General features: G+C 42.9%; 1 protein-coding gene across 1 annotated transcript in view; it reads left to right on the forward strand.

Moving 5' to 3' along the window:
* Nucleotides 1-24,478, forward strand: part of Fat4 (FAT atypical cadherin 4) — a 133,325-nt gene that overhangs the window by 52,307 nt on the left and 56,540 nt on the right. Inside the window, exons 2-6 of the mRNA XM_005343924.3 lie at nt 3,454-3,585; nt 11,205-11,466; nt 12,829-13,179; nt 18,682-19,604; nt 20,411-20,585. Of these exons, the coding sequence (XP_005343981.1) occupies nt 3,454-3,585; nt 11,205-11,466; nt 12,829-13,179; nt 18,682-19,604; nt 20,411-20,585 (1,843 nt within the window). The remainder of the gene's footprint in view (nt 1-3,453; nt 3,586-11,204; nt 11,467-12,828; nt 13,180-18,681; nt 19,605-20,410; nt 20,586-24,478) is intronic.

The raw sequence follows: 24,478 nt of genomic DNA on the forward strand, positions 1-24,478 counted from the left end.
TCCTTCCTTCTACCCTCTTCTTTCTTTTTTTGCTTTCTCCCTCTTTTGCTTTCTTAACAAATTATCTCTTCGTGTATCTTTTCATACATTAACTTCCTCAAACATAGTTTTCATGTTACTTTTGAATAAGGACTTGTTTTGTCTGAGAGGTCTCTGCCTTAACACCAAGGGCAGAGGTCAGTGGCCTTGGGCACATCATTGAGCCAGCTCAGCAGTTCAGGTTTTGCACGTGGTTGAGGAAACTTCAGTGGACCCCAGCTTTGTGGCCTCTCATTGTTTTCCTTAGATAAACCACTTGACGTTTCAATGCCTTGGCTCACACTCTCTGTAAAATAAAGGAAGTGAGCATGATGCTCCTCCAGATTTCTTAAACATTCGTACACTTTGTAGATGAATGGCTTGCTGAGCTTTCAGTGTTTTACACATCCTAGAAGCACAAAATATCCCCCCCCCCACACACACAGTGTGAATAATTTTCCAAAAGACTTTGAAACTGGCTTAATGATGCTGTAAGTGCACAAATTAGCTAATGGGCTTGTACATTTTAATAGTTGAAGCAAACTAGTACATATGCCACACATTGTTTTAGGCTGTATGTGTGTGTGTGCATGTGTGTGCGTGTGTGCACCTGCCTGCTTGCACACGCTCTTGTGCACATGCATGCGCAGCCTTCACAAGAGCCAGGTGTGAGGTTGTGAAGGCCCCAGGCTTAGTAACGACCCAGAACTACAGCGCCTGTCAGCTGCAAGTTGTGCAGAACAGTGTGTTACTGTGTAAACCTGCCTGTATCCAACAAATGCGATGACTGTTATTTGAAAAATAGATCCAAACTATAAATACATTTTCACACATGCACAAATTTTATTCTCTTCTGGAATCTGGACTGCTTTGCCTGTGATATGCTCACTCACTCCAACATATATCATCCAGCATCTGGGAGTCTGTCGAGTGCTGGGTCTGTGTCAGCCATGAACGTTGCAGGAGAAAATAGGACACGGCACTATTCCTTTAAGGGAAGAGGTGAAATGTGCTTACAGATGGATGTGCAAACTGAGACTTTGGTATCCTTCCTCCCCCTTGGGAAACCTACTGTTGACATCTTGGGGCAGAGAAATTTATCTCCCAACCCTGGGGATTTCTCTGAATTCCCTTTTCACATTGGTGCCGTCATTTCTCTCAGCGAGCACAGAGGAACTGGGCTGGACTCCCTGGCTTGATTCCTATGTCACCATCACCTGTTTTTATCTCCTGTCTGGATGAAGATGTGGAATGGTTTGTTTCGAACCATCATATAAAAGACAGAAATCAAACATATATACCCGAAATATACTCGAAAGCACAATTAACACATGGGTTGGCTACAGACCAAAGAGTTTGGCAAAAATCAACCAACGCGTCCTCTGAGAACAAATCAACTACCGCAGACTCAACCGGAGTGCTGTGTATTGTGTTCGTATTTGTAAATTGTCAAACACACATTTTCCAAGCCAGTAAAATTTATCACAAGCTTAAAAAAATTTTTTTTTGAAGACCTCTGTCTTTATGACTCTGGTCTTTTTTTTAATAAAGATGAAACAATAATTATTATTGGTTTATCAGGTGCTAAAATAGTTCATTAGATTCCAGGAAGAAGAGGGTGCATATTGACAGTACTTCCTGTATTTTCCCTTCAAAGACAAACGGAGAGCCACTGTGGATATGCCGCTGGCAGCTAATTGTGCCCTAGTTGTTCCAGGGGTCTGAGGAGATGTGTCAGTGGGTACAGGACCTGGTGTGCTGGTGTGAGGACACAAATCCTAGTCCCCAGAGGTAAAGTGGGACACTGTAGCACGTCTGCCGTCCTGGATTCCCCACAGCTAGATCGGAAGTGGAGACAGGGTGACCCCCAGGAGAGCTAGCTAGCCTGGAGTCTGCAGAGGTGAACAAGAGACCCTGTCTCAAACACAGTCAGGACCAACACTTGAAAATTTCAGCCACCAGAGAATGCTTATGGATGTGGTGTGTGTGTGTGTGTCTATGTGTGTGTGTGCGCCTATGTGTGTGTGTGTCTATGTGTGTGTGTGTGTGTGTGTGTGTGTGTGTGTGTGTGTTTCGGAGCTTTCCTACATAGACCTGATTCTGAGATGAGGGTTGAAAACCAAGAGAAACGAAGTTTACAGGTTCAGTCGGGTGAGGGGCAGTCTCATTTGTTTGTAAACCCATGGCGTTTGAAAGCCTTCAGATGCCCAGTTGCCTCTACAGCTGTCATGGGAGGGTGTAAAGAGCCCTCTCTGGTGGACAGAGCAGATGCAGCTTACTGCAGGCCTCTCTTGCCTTTGCCCCATGAGGCTGAACTGTTTCCTGGTGAGCAAATCTCTTCCACTAAAGGTGGAGAGAGACTCATAGCAATTATTAAGTATTAAATTAAATATATTTTCTGCCTTATCAATTGTTCACCCCCTCATTTGTCTAATTTGTCTGGATTTTCCCCAACATTTTGGGTCAGAAAGTGACATTTTGCCACCTTTTACTCTCTTCCCATCTCTTGTGTCTCTTGAGGAAAAACCAAACTGTCGACTTGACCCCTGTCTTCTCAGCCCTCATTTTAGTCACTGGATCTGATAAGGGTCTTCTCAGGATAGCTATGAACAGTGGCTTCTCACAGAATCCAACTTTGAGAAGTGCGTTCTTGCCAGCTGGCTGGATGAGTTTTCCTCCCTGACAGAGTTTGTGACTTTCTCCAAGGCAGCCTTTACTGTCCTCGCAGCTGTCTGCCCCCTTCTCAGAGCCTGTGAGTCTCACACCCCCAACTCAGCTGAGGAACGCAGGGTCTGAATTTGCTGTCCAGGCTTTGTAGATCTTTACTTCAGAAAACGTCTCTTAGGCAGGTAAACTCATTCTGACTAAGACGTTTCAAAGAGGCTGTTCATTCTTGTGATCTATGGAACGTGGCTTTTGAAGGGGAGGTTGGTCACTGCAAATAGGAGTCAAGACGGTCCAGTGTGTAGCTTGTGTGTCCCCAGAATAGAGCGTTGACATTACATGGAGAAATTTTGAGTGTTTCTTTAAACAATGGGCGAATATCCTTCCTTGCCGCAGACTTTAGTTGCGACTATGCAATCATTTCTGGCAAAAACTGTTTTTACCACCTCGCCAGTGTCAACTGGCATCATGGTTGCAAGACAGATGGTCCCTAGTTTCGGAAGACCTTTAGGAGGGCGTCAGGGACAATGCTCAGGGTACATTTTCCAGTCTGAATTCCATCGGGACCATTTAAAGTCATTTACCATCAACAAGTTAGATGCTGTTTGATTGTCCTTATTTGTTCCTATGAATATTTTGTACCCTTCTTTCAAGGAGTCTTGCTTTTGGGGCGTTTTTGATTGCTTTTGGGAAGGACAGTTGCGTGGACTCCTAGTCTGCATTTTGGATAAAGCCCTCATGCATATTTTTTTATTTCTTTTTTCTTTGTAGGTAGAAATAACGCTTCAAGATATCAATGACAACCCTCCAGTGTTTCCAACAGACACTCTGGATCTCACCGTGGAGGAGAACATTGGAGATGGTTCTAAGATTATGCAGCTGACAGCCATGGATGCTGATGAGGTAGCTCATGTCTTTAGAATCTGTAATTACAGTGACTTATGGGATCTCAAGTGCATGCTGGGAGCTCTAGTGTGCAATAATAAGGGTTACGAGTTCTGCGTTCTTTCCCAGAGAGCTTCTGTTGTTCTAACTATGATGTAGGAATGGGATGTGCTTAGTCGGGAAACTGCATGTTTCACACACACCAAGCCCCGAGTTCAAGCTCATAAAAGAGCTGTTTCAATGGCGCTAGCTCTGAATCCAGCACTGGATATGTAGAGACAAGAGCACCTACGGGGCAGGCTATCCAGCCCGTCTAGCCCATTTGGTGGGTTACAGTCTCAGTGAGAGACTTTGGGATTGCAGAGATGGCTCCGCAGTCAGGAGCACTGGCTACTCTTGTAGGAGACATGGATTCAGCTCCCAGAACTCATCTTGGGCGGCTCACAACTACCTGTAACCCAACTCGAGGGACCCTAACATACTCATTTGATCTGCACGGACACTGCACTTATTCTGTCCACAACACACAAGTACACACACACATACACACACACCAGAGAGAATGAGTGTGTGTGAGAGAAAGAGACAGAGAGACAGAAAGACAGACAGACAGACAGACACACACACACACAGAGAGAGGGCACCCCCTGAGAAACAAAGTGACCCGCTGACCTTCATATACACTGACACACACTCTTTTCTGATCAGTTGTTTTTCCTTTGCATTTTAGATTTGTTGGCCAAATCATTTTAAAAAAATTAAAGAGTTCAAAATTGGATCTTTATTTCTATTTGCTTTCAAAGCACCAAGGATCTATTTTTACTTTATTTGTAATTGAAAAAAACCAAATATTTTAAAAATAACAATCTTTAAAGTGATCTTAAAACCTATATTTTTAATACTTATATATTTTGCATTTATTTATGCCCACATAAATTAAAAATTTGTAATATCTATTTAAGGCTGTCATGCAGAAAAGCTAATAGTTTTCCAATTTATTGTAATAAACAAATTCCATACCTTTTGGCAAATGTTAATTTTTTTAAACTTTATTTTTGTTGTATGTGCATTGGTGTTTTGTGTGCATGTCTGTGTGAGGGTGCCAGATCCCTTGGAACTGAAATATAGACAGTTGTGAGCTGCCATGTTGGTGTTAGGAGTTGAACCTGCATCTTCCGAAAGAGCAGTCAGTGCTCTTAACCCTTAGCTATCTCTCCAGTCCTGGCAAATATTAAATTAGACACAACATAGATTTTAATCCTCTATACTTTATGTGTAGACACACAATAGTCATGCTGCAAATGCCTGGGAGGTTATATAATTAATTTATATTTATTTCACTACATAAAAACTCCTTGCTTGTTTTCTCCTTTCTTCTGAGCTAAAGGTTTAATTACTGCTTTAATATTGAGTAAAAAGTTTTCCCAAACACCAACACATCTTCCCATCATCCCTCAGCCAAGCCCCACCCAGAATAGGCTTTCCTCCCTCAGCCCTAGGATTTTTTTTTTTAAAAACTGTGATTACATAGTTTATAGATTTTTCTTTAACATTGTCAATAAGTAAGCAGAACAAGACTGCATTTGGGTGGTGCACAACTTTAATCTGGAGGCAGAGGTAGGTGAATCTTTCTGGGTTGGAGGTCAGCCTGGTCGACCTAGAGAATCCAGGATTAAGCAGTGAGATCATGTTTCAAAAAGAAAGAAAGAAAAAGGTAAATGAACAAATAAATAAATAACATATTAGGTAGTTCTAATAGTCAATTTAGAAATATAATAGCCCATCATGATTAATTTCACAAAATTTAGTAAATGGGAAGGTAATAAAACAAAATTTTAGATAGCTATAGTTTTCTTCTAGAAGACATTTGATGTTTCTGTTAGTCTCTACTATTTCATTCTGCATGGAGAAAGGTTAATACTGATTCTCAGGTCAGTGGTGGCTGCCAGCTGAACCCCTGTACTACTGATTCTATGCAACATCTGACATTGGTTAGCAAATCTTTCCCTTTCTTAAAGCTCATCACTGATACAATATATTTAGTTGCATCATTTACGAAATTTCATGAACTCCAATTTGAGTATAATATCAATATGAATATCAAGCAGTTGATGTAGGATAATCAGTCCTGATTGGCTGTAATTGCAATTGGGAAGAGAAATAAAGGCTCATTTGTTTGAAATGTTCTGCTCCTGCCACCTCAGAAAAATTAAGCAAGAGCTATGCTAATTTTAATAAATATTTTAGTGGTACGAAGGCTGACTCTGAGGGATATTATGATTGATGTGGGATTGCTCTACCCAAATTATAGTGGATTGTGAATAAATTGCATGCGGATGTTTGATTTCTTTCATCAGCATCCGACTCTCCTGAGAACCGTCCACCTGGGACTATGAGAACCCTTGCTAACTGCTGTTTTGAGATGATCGTACTTACACTTCCCTTTCTAGAGCACAGCCTATTGACCTGTGTCCCATGCTGTACATATGACATTCGCCGCTCATGCCCTTGCTGTGCCTGAGACTGCAGAGTGTCTGCGGTTCACTCTCAACTCCTTCAAGCTCCTCTTGAAGGTGTAGTCACAGTGACATTTGAGGACAAGTGGGAGATTCCTTATGTCTTTAGGTTTTTACACCCAAATTTGTATTTGTTTTCATGCACCTTGCTTTATGTCTATCGAGAGGTTGTTTTAGATTTAATACTTTAAGTAAGCACACGGGTGTGATCATGGAGACTGCTTGCTTTACATAGACGTGTAAAGACGTAGAAGGAAACAACTTGTTCAGGGTCAGGCAGGATGGAGGTGCAAGAGGTAAAGCAGGAATATATAGGCAGGGGGCACTTGTAGGATGGTCAAGGCAGGAGAGGGAAAACCTTGGGGAGAAGCCTGGGGTGCCACAGACTCTAAGGGCTGTGTGGGAGGTTGTAGAAAAACTTGGTTGTCAGAGAGATTAAATCAGCAGATCCACCAGGAATCTGAAGCCTCCGTTAGGACTATATTTGTTTTTAAAAGATGAAGCTCTTTGGGCTTCTTTCTTCCTTTAATACCTTTTTCTTAACAAGGGGAGTTTCCCACAGTACTGGAGTATTTCAGCTTCTGTGGGGAGCCAGCATTGCTTTGACTCTGTCAAAGAGTCAGGATGGACACACAGGGTCCCTACAGGATCCAGAGATTCATATTTGCCTTGGAATGCTTTGTAATGGGTTAATGTTTTTTGATAACCCCTTGGTCTATGGGCTTTGCTTCTCAGCACCTCACCCCTTGGTTGGAATGGAAACAGCTCCTTAGATAGAATGCATCCTGTTGTCTGAAGTCCTGGCTGCCTTTTGCTCTATTCATCTGCTCTGTGGCCACAGTGATGAAATACAAGGTGGTTTTTTCTCCCTGTGGCGACACAGGAAGCTGCTCTGTTACTGCCTGAGAAGAATTGGGCATCTTCAAGGCACTGAGCATGTAGATGTTTCTGGAAGTTTCTATCAGCTTATTGTCTTATAATCCATACACTTTTCTTTAGTTAGTGTATCTCCTGTTGGCCCTGCTTCTGGCCACTCGGTGCTTTGACAGTGTATCTCCACTTGACAGGACTGGGCTGTTAAACAAACAGACTTTGTAGAACTCCCACTTTAGCCAGCAGACAGTTCAGTTGTTGATGGAGAACCAGCACCAGCTGGTTTTGAAGGATGGCGTTAGGGACATGGTCTTCACTTCCCTCAGGGAGATGGGAACCATTGGAATACCATTGTCTACTATCCTGAGCCATTTAATAGATCAGGGTTTTCTAAATATGGAATTTCAAAATGGTCCCGTTTCTTCCAGTTCTCTTAGCATCCTAGTCTGTGTCATTTGGATGGTTCAGATGGAGGGTAGCTGTTATCCCGTGGCCGTGGCTCCACCAGTGTGGTGGAGTTCCTTGTGAAATAGAACAGTCCAGAATGTGCTTAGATCAGCAGTGGAAAACGCCTTATGGATGTTTCTGTTTGACCATAAAATTCCAGTGAATATCTTAGATACAGGTGACTACACAAAGAGACTGTGTCAAGCTCAGCACTTATTAAGTTAGGGGAGATTCTGAGGCCCTCTCTTTATTACATTTAAGACTGGCTTTGGGAATAGAGCGTAAGAAGCCCGTAAGGGCCGCTGAATGTAAGTTCTGAATGAGGGTGCTTTTGCCTCATGCTGTTGAAGATGATCTCTTTAAATGCATGAAAACAGAAACACACACAGTAAAACATCAAAACCTCTAACAGAAAAACTGTCCAGGGGCTTAGGTTCTGTAATCCAGTCAGTCAGGCTTTGATCTCTACTCAGAACTCTATTTTCTTCCCAGTTTTGCTTATGAGAGTTCCTTGAATATTTTAGCAAATATATGTCTGGATAGTAACAATGAGAAGAGGCAAATTTGCTTGCACGAGCTGTGTTTGAATGAAGACAAGTTTGTAAATTCAAGAACTAGAGCAACACTTATTACCTTGGTGTCCCAGTCAGTGGTTATAACAGGACATTAGATGCCACTTTTTAGATGACAGGGACCCATCTCTCTAGCTGTAGATTGTCACAACATCAAATACTTCCCTTAAAAAATGAAGGATATGATTGCCTAGCATTTTCCCGCATCCTCTATTTCTCCAGGGTCACTCTAATTTTGAAAATGGGTGTTAACCAATTTAACCCTTGAAACAGCCATGTTTGGCAGGTAGTCACGTGATTCCAATCATGCATACAAGGAAGGCTAGGCAGAGAGGCCCAGTGTATGGCCCAATGAGACACAAAAACGCTAGAGCAGGGATCAGCCTATGACATGGATCCCCAAGGATGGCACCCCAACCTGTGCAGTGTGCACTTAGCCCTTCTATCACAGGCACACAGCTAGGAATTTACAACCCTGACAGCTCTTGAGTCCCAAAGGGTGGCAGTGTGTCTATGAGACACTGTTGTGAAGTCAGTGCCTCCTCCGGCAGATTGGCACAGCCTTTCACTCTGCACAACCTCTTTACATTTGAACTTTGCTAGTTTACTTGGGCCTCTGCATTGACCTTAGGGAGCCATGCATCTAACCTTCCCCTCAGGCCCCTCCTCACTGTCCATCCCTCCTAGCTCATGACACTCTGCTCCTGAACGGCAGATGCTCAATCTTGGTCCTGCCCTTCTTCCTCGTGTACTCTGCTTTAAATTCTCACCTGTTGGGGACATCTACCTCCTACCATGATCATCTTAGATGTCATTCACCATCTCTGATTGCCAGATAACCATTTCTGTGAAGCTGTCCTTAGTCACCAACTCACTTTGCCCAGTTTTGGGGTAAAGGAGCGCCAATCTCTTTGACTCCCATTCCCCTCACTGTCTTTTCAGCTTTTCCCCCCTGCGGGCCATCTCGCTGTGTCTACAGCATTCTCCTATCTGTATCCCCAGCTCTCTCTCTCTGTACCTGTCTGTCTATCAACTCATGCTTCTAGGTGAAACACAACTAGAATTCAAGCCAGTCTGTGCTACATTTGAAATTTTCCAAAATCTAACCTAACATTTTTTTTTTCAAGACCATTTGTTGAAAATAAAAACTCTCAAAGCTCTTCTAATTGTCTCATCCACTCTCCCCCTCTGTGGATGTTTGTTTACACTCAAAACATTTTGCTCATTCTATGAAACTCAATACCATTGTCCTCTTTCCATTGTATCTTCCCCCAGAGTGACCCACAGGGCCCTACTCTCCTGGCATTGTATTATCTAAAGCCTCTCCACTTAGCACTTGGTATTTAATTACCATTGCAGTACAGCACTGAAGGAACATGAACTGAGTCTAGCTGGTGAATCTTTGGGATGGAAACGGATGTATGCCAGCTAGATCTCCATCAGTGTTTTCCTCCCTAAGCACAGGAGGAACTAGCAATTCCTCATTACCTTCCCAGCCCCGGGAAGCAACACTGTACTACAGTTCCTTGAGTATGATTGTTTCAAATGGTTCATGTAACTGATATCATGTGACACCCATCCTCCATGAGTGGTATCTTTACATTCTCATGAGGTAAAGGGGTTGTGTGTCCACGTAGACCACACCCCCTTTCTGGTCATCCACTGACAGAGTAGTTCATCTCCCAACCTTGACTGAGGCAATCAGTTTCCTCTTGAAATACTAATATCAGTTCATTTGCATAAATACTAGGAGCAGAAATGATGAACCCCTTTTCCTGCTTGTGTGTGTATATGAGTGTGTGTGAGTGTGTGTTATACCCTTCATATTTATTCCATTGCATTACCCCCTGACACAGGGTGAGGTTCTTATTTCCCCAATTTCTTGACATGTGTTGCCTCTTCAGGTGTTCTGATGTATCTGCCCTATTAGGTCTGAGGTGGCACATCTGTGCAGTTAAGTCACTCCACGGCAGTGACACTGCACATGTTTTACACATCTGCATTTTACACATCCCCACTTCTTTGGAGAGGTGGTTCCCTGAGTCCTTAGTCATCTTTTATTAAGACAGAAACATTTTGCAGTCTGTGGTTATTTCAGGAATCAACCTGCGGTCACGTGTAGGGTTTGCCACCATCTCTTGCTCTCCCGACTGCCCATTCTGTCACAGTGTGGAAGATCTTCACTTTGGTGTCACCTCACTTACCTCCTTGTGGTCTTGTCACCCTTGTTTTCAGTGTCACCAAGAGCACTGTCATCAGGAAGAGAGCCTTCTGTATCTGGTCTAGAAGACTTAGAATTTTAGGTCTTATGTGGAGGAGCTCACCTACTACATGTTGGCTATTGAGCACCGAGATACAACCCCTGCCCTTTTTTTGCTATGTGATAATCAGTTTTCCCAACACCATTTTCTGAATTGCTTATTCTTTCCAATTGTATAAAGGTCAGTTGACTATCCCGTGCATTTATTTCCAAGTTTTCTGCTCTGCTCTGTTATGGATATGTCTGGAAATACAGCGTTGGAGCTGTGGTTTTGATACAGTTTGAACTCAGGAGGAGTAGTGATTCCAGCTTTTTTCTTCAACATTGATTTGTCTCATCTAGGGCCTTTGTGTTTGGTTTCTAAGTGGGTGCTTAAATTGTGTTCTTTTCTGTTTATTGGTTATTCTTATTTATGTGCATGTGTGTGAGCTTGTGTGAGTGTATGCACACTACATGCATGCAGGAGTGTGTGGAGGTCAGAAGAGAGCATCAGATCCCCTGGAACCGGAGTTACAGACATTTGTGAGCCTCCATGTGGGTGCTGAGAGTGGAACCTGGGTCCTCTGCAAGAGCAGTCAGTGCTCTTAACTGATGAGCCTTCTCTCCAGTCCTCTGTGTTCTTTTCTGTTTCTATAAGAAAAACATCATGAGGGTTTTGAAAGAGACTGTGTCCACCGTAGATTGCTGTGGACTGTCTGAACCTGGTAGCAATATTGGGCATTCCAATACACAACTTCAAATGAGTATTTGGTCTTTATTTTATTGGTGATTTTGACTTTTCAGGGCACAAGTCCTCCCCTCCTTGGTTAGGTTCATCTTCCCCACCTTTTAAAACTGTACACTGTCACAAGCAAAGCCATGTCACGTGTTACACACAAAGCCTTTCTCTGTCAAAGTCACACTCACTGAAAACAGTAGAAACAAATGCTCTTGAGTCCAGCAGTTCACGTGCCTGGTCCTTTCCCTCAGGGTGCAAATGCTCTGGTTACATATGCACTCATCAGTGGAGCTGATGACAGCTTCCGGATTGACCCTGAGTCTGGAGATCTCATAGCCACCAAGAGGCTGGACAGAGAGCACAGGTCCAAGTACTCATTGCTGGTTCGAGCAGATGACGGCCTTCAGTCCTCTGACATGAGGATCAATATCACCATCAGCGATGTGAACGACCACACCCCCAAGTTCTCCAGGCCCGTGTATTCTTTTGACATCCTGGAAGATACAACTCCTGGTAGGTGACATGCTCTGAGAGGCGTTTTGCAGGAACCACCTTTAACAGTGTGGATAAACTCGTCTGGTTGTTTTAAGTATTGGGTAGTGTTTAGTACATGTTTACCTCTGGTTACAAAATATATGCATCCCATTTTGTGACCTTTTACCTAACATCTTTTGTGTAATCCCCAAGAAAATTCCTAATAAGTTAGAGCAGATGAGGCGAGGTAAGTATGTGATTAATAACAACAGACATTTCTGTTTCTCAATGTCCTCTGCCCAGCTCATCAGCCTTCACAGCAGCCGGCTCCGTTCTCTTTCTGTTGTAAAAATGGGTACAACCAAAAAGAGTGTGAGAAAGGCTGTCAATAGTTGTTCCAGTCCACGCTGGCGACGTGACCAGTAGACTTAGTTCATTTCTCCTGGCATCCTTTTCCCGTGTAAAATGGAAACAATAATTGTTAGGTTCATCAGAATGCTAATTATGAAGATAAATGTGAAGCTGGGTGTGATGGCTCACGCCTGCAAACCTAGCACTCAGGAAGTGAGGCAGGGAGAAGGTTGGGAGGCCAGCCTTGGCTACACTGTGCTCCTGTCTTCAAAAATCAAAATTCAGCTGGCATGGTGGTACATACCTTTAATCCCATCACTTCAGAAGCAGGGGCAAAGACAAAGGCAGAGACACAGGCATAGGCAGAGGGAGGCAAAAGCAGGGGTAGCCTTTGAATGTGAGGCTAACCTGGTCTATGAGAGAATCCTGGTCTATGAGAGAATCCTATCCTGAAGGACAGCTGGGGCTACACAGAAAATTGGATAGAAGTCACTCCCTGGTAATCCCTCTCCCTGACAGTTCCCCCTTCACTTCCTAAGATGATATGCATAGTCCTTAATGAATTTCTCAGCACATTTGTTTCCTGTGTTAATTATAGCAGTGACCACTGGCTCCATAGGCTGCCAGCTCCAGGACACACACATGATCATGATGTTGTTTGGAATCTCAGTCCCCCACATTAGCTATGGGCTCCAATAATTATCCATTGACTTATGGATACATGCAAAACTTGGTAGCAATGGGTGGAAACAATGTCAGAAATAGGATTACCTCTCTGATAACCCTATCGCTACAGCCTGAGTTTCATGGTGTGTCTGCCATGGTCCCTGAGTTGTGGTTTAAGGAGATGGGCGTGTCAGTCTAGAAGTCAGCGGAATACCAAACTCCCTGTCTTACAGCAGCCATGTATTTAAAATACTTGTCTGTAAAACCACATTCTTGGTCAGTCTAAACCTTTAGAAATAACGCAATACCCCTTGTTCCACACTTTTAGAAATAATGCAATGCCCCTGTTCCACTAACTTTAGGCATGCTTTGACATTCCCGCAGGGTCTCTGGTGGCAGCAATTTTAGCAACAGATGACGACTCTGGCGTGAACGGGGAAATCACGTATGTGGTGGACGAAGATGACGGGGATGGTGTGTTCTTCCTGAACCCGGTGACTGGTGTCTTCAACTTGACCCGAGCCCTGGATTATGAGACACAGCAGTATTACATCCTGACGGTCCGTGCCGAGGATGGTGGGGGACAGTTCAGCACCATCAGAGCTTACTTCAACATTCTTGATGTCAATGACAATCCCCCTGTCTTCAGCATGAGTGCCTACAGCACGTCCCTAATGGAAAATCTGCCTCTCGGATCCACTGTCCTTGTGTTTAACGTCAGTGACGCAGATGACGGTATGTCGTTTCTGTCGTGTCCTTACCAATTCCACTAAAATACAGGGTGTATCTGAATGAATCCAATGCTAATATCATCTTATTAACTGTTTTAATTATTCATATTTGTTCATGAATGATAATCTATAAATATACATCTAAAGGTAGCTATTTGAGTTTTAGCTGGAGGATTTTAAAAGAAAATCAAGCAATTTGTAATATTATTTTTCATAACTATCACATGATTGATTATAAGTTTATGTAGTTAATAACTTGTATCTGTAGGTTTTTGCCCTAAATGTTTTAGCAGCATATCAGTTCAGTAACTTAGTGGTCAGAGATTGTGTTAGATAAATAAATAGACGTGTGTGTGTGTGCATGTGAATTTATTACTCAAACTTTTAAATTTAAGTTTTACAGTTATTGATTTGTTTCGTGTGTGTCTGGATGTGTGGATGCATGTGGCGTGGTGTGCATGTGTGTGGAGGTCAGAAGACAGCTTGCAGAAGTTGGGTCTCTTCTTCTACTGTGGGTGGGGGACTAGCGAGGGTCACCAGTCCTCCCAGGAAGCAGTGTTCTGAACTTGTCGAATAGCACTAACGGGGAATGGAGGACAGAAGGACACAGAGGCTCAGGGCTCAGGCTGCAATCACTCGGCCTTGGGAGAGGTAAGACTTCTCCAGTGACTTGGCTGCTTTGCTTTTCTGGTCTTCAGTTTAAACCCTAATATCTGTCTCTGGGTTTTTACTATTCCTGCTACACAGCTTACCCTGTTCAGCCATCTTGCCGGGCCCATATGTTGCTTGGACTCGAAAGAGTAAAATTGCAAAGTAAAAAGAGCAAAAAAAAAAAGTCTTAAAGAAAAATATTTTCAAGTGAATAACTAAATTATGTATTATTAGATTAAAAGTCTAATAATACTTTGGCAAGGATTTGTGCTTTCATTGACTGGAAAGGCTTGTTTATCTTACAGTGTATCATGAAGTTAAGCATTTTAAAAGAGATTCTTTTACTTTGTGTGGATGTGTTGTTGCACAAGTATGCAAGTATTGCATATGTGGGCGTTGTACAATGGGAAAGTGTTGCGTGTGTGCGTGTTACACAAGTGTACAAATGTTACACAAGTGTGCAAATGTTACACAAGTGGGTGTTGCACAAGCGTGCAAGTGTTCCCAGAGGCACTGGATCCAGCAGGCATTTGTGGGCTGTCTGAGATGGGAGCTAGAATCTGGAGTCAAGTCCTTACAAAGCTTACATCACTTGTATTTATTCTACCCATACAAGAGCATGAATATGGAGTGTTTGCTACATCATGGACACATTCTTGAGTGAAGTTTTCTTGTGGATATGTTCAGCGTATATGTGTGAATGTGTTTGTGAACATGAAGGACAGCGCTTAACCTCTGGCGTTAGTCTGCAAGTGCTGTGCACCTTGTTTTGTGAAACAGAATCTCTCACTGCCTTGAAACTTGACTTGTCTGTCTGGCCGTGGATTCCCAGATTCCATCTGTCTCTTTGTGCCTAGCATGGGACATAGAAGTGTGTACTACCATGCCAGCCACTCTTATGTTAGTTCTGTGGATCAAACACAGAGCTTCAGGCTGGCGAGGCAAGCAGCTTACTGCCAGAGTCATACCCACGATCTTGGGGTCAGCTTTCCATGCTGAACAATTTTCTGCCTGGTGCCTATGTGGGTTATGGTCTATTGAGACCCAATATATCTGCTGGAATAAATTTGATTTACCCTCAAAACATTAAATAGAAAGAAATATGAAAACAGTGAAAAGATACTGGTGTACTTAATTTTTCAAAAGGTTTCAAAATGACTCCTGCCCTTGCAGTCACAAATCATCCCCCCCCCTCTTTTTTTGAGGGTGTTTCCCCCGTTTAATTGTGCTGGTTAGAACTGTGAAGGTTTCGAGCCCCTTTTAGCCATTGTTCAGCCTGAATGCTTTTATCAGAGTCATTTCCTGGACCTTGACTTAAAATAAAGGACAGAGTTCCTACTCCTTCTGGATTCAGAGGCTGGCGATAAGGGAGACTTTGTTTGTAAGAACCCAGCACACTCACAGGGAGCGCTTCCTGTGTGTCTGTGAGCGCTCTTAGGGGGCACTCAATTGAGCAGGTTCCACTTGGCCTCTGCTCCGAAAGTTTCCAAACGGGAACACTGCCATCTTCGACAGAAGTAATTGTTCTAGGAGAAGGACTTCAGCAATTTGTGTCGCCTGTGTACACAGTCAGCATTTAAACTTTAACCCTGTCAGTTACATAATCTCTTCAAAAAAGGCACAAGCCACAGTTCTATTAATATCAATGTGTCTATGAATATAGTTGGCAAGCTTTATATGGGACAGAGGTTATAGCTTGAAATATTATGACAGTATGTCAAATTACGGTTGTCTCACCCTTCTGGGGACCCACACACCTGAGGCATCGTGGTCATTAGAGGGTGTTTAAAGAGTGACACAAATGTCACCTTTTCGGGATGATTGCGCCCACTTATCTTTGGTGCATGACTGAACAAGGTCCCAACTGCGTAGTCTAGTTCCCTGATGACCTTGTTCAAAGTGCTCTGTGAAGATGGGTGGTAACCCTGTCCGTACTGTGTGTCTTTGCCATGTCACAGGCAAGCAAATATTAGCCCCTCACATATAGAAGACAAAATTTACAGATTGTGGCTGAGTGCACACATTCATAATCCAGCTAAGTTTATAGTTTCAAAATGTGTTTCATTACTTATATTGTATGTAGTTACCTAAGAATCTACAGTTCTTAGGAATAAAATACACAGCAAATGCCAATATTGTATGTCTACAATCAAATATGTACGTATACTCATCCATACTAATGCATAGCTCCCCACGACACAGACACACGTACACACCTTTGGCAGCAGCATGGCACTCACACTAACCAAATTCTCAAGAATATTCTTGGAACCACATGACTTCCAGCAGGGTAAACTTAAATGCTTGGAAAAACAACCCATAACCAGTGTAGTTATCTGCTGGATTGTAAAAGCCCCCAAATACAAATCTGGCATTTTACTCAAAACCAAGACAAAGTATGTATTTGCCTTCTCACTGGTCAGACACTTGGTGCAAAGAGCAGGGGGAATGGTGAGATCTTTGCAAATTTCCTGACAGGTCCAACGTTGAGGTGGCTCTGAGACCCTCTGGGGTCATGTGCATTTCCTAGTAGAGACTTGAAGGCCTAGGTTACTTGATGAATTAGACTCTTCGGAGGGAAACAGCCCTTCTTAAAGTGCAGCTTGGTGTTTTCCACTGTCCAGTTCTGATTCCTGTTCTGAAATAAGACCTATTCTCACCTTACACTATCCGGTGCAAGAGCAGTTACTATTGGTTTTAAAGATTATAGTAATATCTGGTTATTTTAAACAGCATTCCTTAATTCATTTGTGATTATAACTTAAATATAAATGCTTTTTTTCTCAGTGATACTTAAAGGTTCACATTTATTAGCTCCCTGGCTGCTGGCTGACCCTTCCTGTCAACCCATCCCTTTATAGATGGGCCCTTTTTGCTCTCTGTGAGGCTGTGAGCCTCTGACCTGCTCTGTTTCCTCTCCACAGTTTTAACACTTACTTGAATGAACACTCATTAGGGACAAGAATTCTCAGATCCTTGCTGTAAAAGCTTCTGATCCAGCTTATTTGTGGGGTTCTCATAAATCTCCACGACTTGATCTTGACTGGGAACCATTCTGTATGTCTACACAGAACTAAGTTTTTCATGGAGGTTCTTTGGTATTGTTTTGACTCCTGTGTTTTTGTGACTATGGATCTCAAGAACAAGGATTCCATATTTGATTCTGGCGTTTGTGTTAGGAAATCCTAAAAATGTACTTATAAAAATGCACTTTATGTAAAAAGCACCCTTTACATATTCAGTCACACATCATACCAGGTGGAACCTTCCCAAACCTGGAGAGATGTAAGACATGCTAAAGCATTCAGCAGACCTGTCTGGTCTGCATTTTCCATCCTTCCTTTCCTGCAGGTGGGTTGATGTGTGGCATCTGAGTTTCAGTTGTTTGTATTTTGCTTGTGGTTCAGGCTCCTAAGCTTATCACCTCTGCTCCATTCATCTGAAGGAGTCTGCAGTAAACCCCACAGATGAATGGCTACACAGTACAGTCTATGTCTCCAGAGACCTGTGCATCAAAGTTCACCCAAGAAATGTTAGATCGGTACCTCAGTGCTGACTTCGCCATCTAAATGTGGTTCCTTGTTTGGCACATGTGGAAAGGATGCTAAAGAGAGACCCTCAGGTCAAGGGACAGAGTAACAGGACCACACTGGAGAAGGGATTGTTTTACTTCAGTAATTTGCCTGGAAGGGAACCAGAGAGAAAAAAAAAAGCGAAAGCAAATGGATACTCAAAGGTTTGCACATCACTGAGGAGAATCTTTCACAAGAGCTAGGCAACTGCTCTAGGAGGCTCTTGGCAAAGAGTAGACATTGTTTCTGGTAGGGAGGACCCAGAGTGCTGAAGATCTGGAATTTCCCTCAGATGAGATGGGAGAGCCTAGGTGGCATTGAGAGCTAGTAGGGACAATACTGCAATTTCTGAGGCAGAAATCCCATGGCTCTCTATTTTTGATGCATATCCAGAGCTTCCCTTTCAATGAGTTATTAAAACATAATGGCCGATACTCTCTCCTCACCTCCTTTGCTATGATCATTTCAGCAACATTGTAAAATGAGTATATAGTTTTAAAATGGACAAGTGTTATATATCAAGAACAAAAATAATGGTATCTAAACATGGGCCAGCTACAGCAGGAACCTTCTGCCCAAAGTCTTTCATCTATGACTTTACTGCTAACGGTTCCTTTAAGGAATACTCTTTCAAATGTCTGAATGTACATAAACCTTGAGAGGGGTCATTTTCTTAAAGGACGTTGCTTGGCCAGATGCTTCGAAGGAATTAAAAAGTATTTATTAGTTCTGACAAGAAATGTAAAAGGAGACTTTAAGCATCCATGACTAATGTCCAACATCAGAACATTTTATTTACCCTTCTCTGAAAACCGGTGTCGCCCTCAATAAATTACCGAAGTTACGAATGTTTAGCTAATGATATAGAAAGTGGTGGTTGTAGTGCTGGGCCCTAGGGAGTTACGTGATAGAAACAGAGAAATGTTTAGAAGGATATCTGCTCTCTGGAACCTTTCCCTCCTCTTCACTTTGGTAATTTAGCATTTCAACATTGCTGTAAGCAACACACCCCGTATAGATCATTTGTACACCAGGTTGTAAATGTCTTTCAGATCAAAAGCTCAAAGGAAAAGAGTTATGCATGCAGCAGTATTTGTGAAGTGTATTTAGCTATAGCTAAATCATTCACACTCACTTTGAGGAGTTCATGTGGAATCACTCAGAAAATCATTTATGGTGGTTAACGCGTCAGAAACATTCTTGTACGTGCAGAACCTTTGGTGTGGCTTAGGCTACAACCATCACCTGTTCAATAAGCTTAACTTTGCCTTTATCATTTCTAGGTGTCAACGCTCAGCTATCCTACAGCATTGCTTCAGGTGACAGCCTTGGGCAGTTCGCAGTGGATAAGCATGGAGTCCTCAAAACCCTCAAGGCTTTGGACAGGGAAAGCCAGTCCTTCTACAACCTGGTCATTCAGGTCCATGACTCGCCCCAACCTCCTGCCTCCAGGTTCACAAGCACAGCCCAAGTCTCCATCATCTTGTTGGATGTCAATGATAACCCACCCATGTTTCTTTCCCCCAAGTTGATGTACGTTCCAGAAAACACCCCCATTGATACTGTTGTCTTCAAGGCTCAAGCGACAGACCCAGACAGTGGCCCCAACAGCTACATTGAGTACGCTCTCCTGAATCCTTTGGGTAACAAGTTCAGCATCGGGACCATCGATGGTGAGGTCCGTCTCACTGGAGAGCTGGACAGAGAGGAAGTTTCCAATTACAGCCTGACAGTGGTAGCCACAGACAAAGGGCAGCCACCCCTGTCCTCCTCTACAGAAGTTGTGGTTATGGTCCTGGACATCAACGATAACAACCCAGTTTTTGCTCAGTCTGTGTACAGGGTGCAGATTAAGGAGAACACCCTCACCGGCACAGACATAACCCAGGTATCTGCAGCAGACGGTGATGAAGGCACCAACGGCCAGGTGCGCTACAGCATCGTGGCTGGAAACACACATCAGGAGTTCAGGATCGACTCAGTGACGGGGGCCATCACCGTGGCTAAGTCTTTGGACAGAGAGACGACCCCTGCTTACACTTTAACCGTTCAGGCTACAGATCGGGGCAGTAGCCCCAGAACAGATGCTTGCACGGTCTCCATCACTCTACTTGACATGAATGATTTTGTCCCTGTATTTGAGCTGTCTCCGTATTCCGTGAATGTCCCTGAGAATTTAGGGACCCTGCCCAGAACCATTCTCCAGGTCAGTATGTTTAAACACAACTTATATTGTCATTTGACAGCAAAGCAATAGGCTTTCTCCTTAGACTGTGTTCAGGACCTCCTCCATCCTTCACTGTCAGGGGGAGATAGACGCAGAAGATCTTCAAAACTGATGCTTATGAACATTGTACCTGAGATTTCGTAATTTCCTTTTTGTAAACTCATTTTACCCTCATATGTTCATTTGAGGAGCATTTTTAAATTGTGTTTTACTATGAGAATAATATTCACTCCTAAGATGATGTCAAAATTTGGAAAAGTTAGTTCAAAACATTGTTTTATCTTCCTTCTTTACAAGAAAAATCGTAATGTACAATTCATGGGAAACATTCCTCAAATCCTACTCATTGACTTTATGAATATATATATATATATATATGTATATGTATATATATATATATATATAGTACATACTATAATTTACAACTTTAATTAAAAAATATTTAAACTTTATTTTACATGTATGAATGGTTAACACTCGCACATGTACGTGCATGTTGTATGTGTGCCACATGTATGCTTAGTGCTCAAACAGGTCAGAAGAGAGCATTGGATCCCTTAAAATTAGAGTTACTGATCTCTGTGAGAAGCCGTGTGGTTGCTGGGAACAGACCTGGGCCCTTCGTAAGAGCAGCAAGTGCTCCTGACCACTGAGCCGGCTCTCCAGTCTTCTATTTTGGAAGCACAGCCTTGCAGCTCTGTTATCCTCTGGGTTATCCTGCAGTGGTTCATTTGTTTCACATGATAGGTGATTCACGGCAGCTATGTGACTCCTCTCCCCCGTAGGTGGTTGCAAGAGATGATGATCAAGGACCGAATAGCCAGCTCTCCTATGTTCTGCTTGGTGGAAATGAAGACAATGCGTTTGCCCTCACGGCCAGTGGAGAGCTTCTGGTGACCCAGAGTCTGGACAGGGAAGCAAGGGATCACTTCGTCCTGGTTGTCACAGCTACTGATTCAGGTGTGTATTGACTAGTTTGCTCGGTTGTGAGTCCGAGCCTCAGTAGCAAATGGATTTAGCTTTATTTGTAACCGAATCCCATTTATTGAAATTTCCTAATGCTTGCAATAGTTCCTAAATACACTGAATATAGCTTATGAGATTTCAGTGTGGAATGGTGGGAGAATCCCCAAATCACCAGAGAGGGAGGCTTCTGTACAGGAAAAGTTCCTCGCTGTGACAGCTACCTGAGCCCCTATGAGTGTGACCGTCTACTCCCACACACTGAGTGAGGAGGAATTCCAAGTACTTCAGTTGTGAAAGCATCTAGATAGTTCTAGAAGATTCTGGAGATGAAAAAGTGTCCCGATTTCTAGTTCACTCAGCCTGTGGTTTCTCAGTATTATCACCCCCAGGTGTGTTTGCTGAGTCCTGGAGTGTTCAGGAGCCTCTGCCCTGATAAACTTCCGTAGAATAAACCTAATAAAAACTATCTAGCCTTCAGTTTTGGGAAATGGCAGTGACATAAATTGTTTGTCATGTAGCAACAGAACACCTGAGTTTTGCAAGCAATGTTATTCTCTACACTGCTTTGTTTTGCTTGATAGTCTGTGTTTGTGAAAATACAGAACACTTCAAACAAAAATGGAAGCAACTAAACATCCCTAGAGAATCTGAATGCCTTGATTGATGGAGTTAGAGTTGCTTAAATATTTGTTGACTAAAAGTTTGAGTTTTCCAAAGATAGTGAATGAATTATAGGTTGACTTGTATAAAATTTTTTCCTGAGAATGACTGCCTTGTATCCAATGTTTTAATTATGTTGATGCATTTAAGAAAAATATTTGTTGAATGCTCAAGGTGGATTTGCTATGACCTCCGATAACTGAAATGATACATGTATATAACCACAAGCGCCTGTATTAGCATATGAAGATATGTATATGCTTTTCATGTGCTATAGATACAAGAGTGTCACTATGGAATATTGAAAGACTCAAATGGGCTCCTTTTACTGTAAAATTTTTATATTAATATGTTATGCCAAAATTCCTGTTGAATATGATCAGTTCCATGCAGTCGGTGTACTGTTTCATGGACCCACTCAAAAACCAATGGAGGATTTGGGAATTACACTTACTGACATATTCCAAGGACAATGTCACTCATTTTTAAGTGAGTGCTACCCTCTTCTTCCCACTCCTGCCTTCTCTCTCTCTCTCTCTCTCTCTCTCTCTCTCTCTCTCTCTCTCTCTCCTTCTCTCCTCCCTGGTATTATCCCTTCTGTTTTTAGTGTGTATGAATTACCTTGTTACATTATCTCAAAGCTTAGAAATCTCAGGGAATGAGGGACAGAAAACAGTGTGTCAGCCACATGCAACTTTAATCCAAGTTAATCTGAGACCTGTTTGTGACATCTGTGTTCTGCATCCTTCACAGTCCTCAGGCTCTTGGTGTGAGCATCCTCCCATAAATCCAATGGAAATTGGCTGTACCAATCAGCCCTGGGGAAGAGAGACTGAGCTCAGTGGAAACTAGTCGGGAGTTGGGTTTTAGAACCAAGGTTTCATTGCTAAACTATTCCAGTTTCAGCTATCTTCTCTTGTTGAAGCCGGAAGCATGTGGTCAACCCCAGACACTCCTTAGCACACATACATACTGTTTGTGGAAAGGAAGTGGCAAGAACAGAAACTGGATGGAGGAACCTCGCCCCTCAAGGCATCTGCCTCCATGACACTTGCTGTACCGGGAAGGTGGTGGACATTCTGGTGTGTGGGAGGGAAATCGGGTTCAGAAGTGCACTTTGGGGTGATCTATGATAGGCAAGGTGTAGTAATCAGAGTGGCGGGGCTGCGTCCCCAGCACCCCGGCCGCCTGGCTAGCTTTGCCCTGAAATAACAACACACAAACTGTATTCATTTAAACACTGCTTGGCCCATTTCTATCTAGCCTCTTCTAGGCTAATTCTCACATATTAATTTAGCCCATTTCTAATCATCTGCATAGCACTGCTAGGTGCGCTTACCGGGAAGATTCTAGCCTACGTGTCCATCCTGGGTCGGAGCTTCTTTGCGTGCATCTGCCCGGGAGAGAGGAGCATGGCCTCTCTGAGCTCACTTCCTCTTCCTCCCAGCATTCTGTTCTGTTTACTCCTCCCACCTATGTTTTAACCTATCAGGGCCAAGCAGTTTCTTTATTGCTTAACCAATGAAATCAACAGATTGATATATGACACTCCCACATCAGCAAGGCACAGCACACAGAGGATCCTAGGCAGGTGGTCTTGGACAGTATAAGAAAACAGAATGAGCAAGCTCTGAGGAGCAAGCCATGAAGCAGCATTCCTCTGTGGCCTCTGCTTCAGTTCCTGCCTCCAGGTTCCTGTGTTGAGTTTCTGCCCTAACTCCCCTCAGTCACAGACTGTTATCTGAAAGTAGAAGCTGAACAAAACCCTTTCCTCCTCTAAGTTGCTTCTGGCCATGTTGTTTATCTGGACAACACAAAGCAAACATAAAGAGTTCACTAGAATATTTCCAAGCCATTGACAGTCACAGCCTTGATGACCACACCCTGTGTCCAAATAATTTCTACATATACTTATTTATTTAATTTTACATTTTTGAGAATTTTATACTTGAGTATTTTATTTAGCCCAACCTCTCCCTTTCTAACTCCTCCTGTGTTCCCCCGACTCATTCTCAAGTATACAACCTCTTCTTTCAGTATTATCACCACCACACAGATGTTTGAATATAAGCCACCGAATCCATTTAGCATTGCTCATATGTGTAAGTGTTTAGGGCTGACCACTCTTGTATTGGAAAAGCTATCAGGGACTGATCCTTGCAGAAGGCTGAGTCTCCCTCTCTCAGTAGCCGTTCATTGTCTGTAGCTCTTCATCTAAGGGAGGCTCCCTGTGATATATCCCCCATCTATGTTGCACAATTAACTGGTAGCAGTGGAAAGGTCTTTTTTTTTAAATAATTAAAGGAAATTATACCACTTAGGATGATAATAAGAGTCATAGACTAACAAAACCCCAGTGGAAGGCATGGGAATGCTCATTTAGAATTGTTGGTAAGGAAAATCCTAGGGACACCCAAAACAATACAAGCTTTTGTTATTGCCTTCAGGCAAAACCCCCTACACATTCGGCAGGATGAGTAACCCGACTTTCAAGGAAATATTAAAAAATGGTGGTCTCATAAACCACAGCTCACTCCTGTGTTCTAGGTTGAGATCTCTGTCAAGGGAATGAAATGCACACTTGTTGCTATGATTTAACAGTCAGAACAGTAGGTGACATAAAAAAATTCAGAAAGAGGCGAAGGAGTGAGATCTCAGATGACATGTTGTCAAATTTGGTGTGTTCGAAGATCAGAAAAAAAAAGTCAGAATGCTCATCAGAGAAAAAGCCCAACAGTTTCATTCCGTATCTTGCAAATCGCCTGTTTTTCTCTCTTGAAACTCTAACTTGCTGACAGCCTAGAGCTGCCCGGCTGTGGCCATATGCTAGGAATTGACGCCATAATGTATAGCTAGGCAGGACTCTAAATTCCCAACTTTTGTCTCCCATTTTCTGACCAAATGTCCGCAAGGCAGTGCATGGAAAAGCTCTCTGTCCAGTGTTCCTGGAAAGCACCGCTTGGCCTTTCAACTTGGGAGAGAGCAAATTTGCCTCACTGAAAAGCCGCAGCAGAACAGGCTGAATAAAAATTCCAGCTCAGCCTTCTTATACCATTAAAATGCTGAACGTGCTGTAACTGAATTAAACAGGATATTTGGCTTGTCTTCACCCACAGATATGGGCATTTTGCCTGCTTTATATGTGTTGATTGTTGGTATTTGTGCTATGTGTTGCTTTCTTTGATGTCTTCTTGAGTATGTGGTATAGCAGAGTAGAAGCCTTCCAA

Source organism: Microtus ochrogaster, chromosome 1 (assembly GCF_000317375.1).
Source record: "Microtus ochrogaster isolate Prairie Vole_2 chromosome 1, MicOch1.0, whole genome shotgun sequence".
Taxonomy (NCBI): Eukaryota; Metazoa; Chordata; class Mammalia; order Rodentia; family Cricetidae; genus Microtus; species Microtus ochrogaster.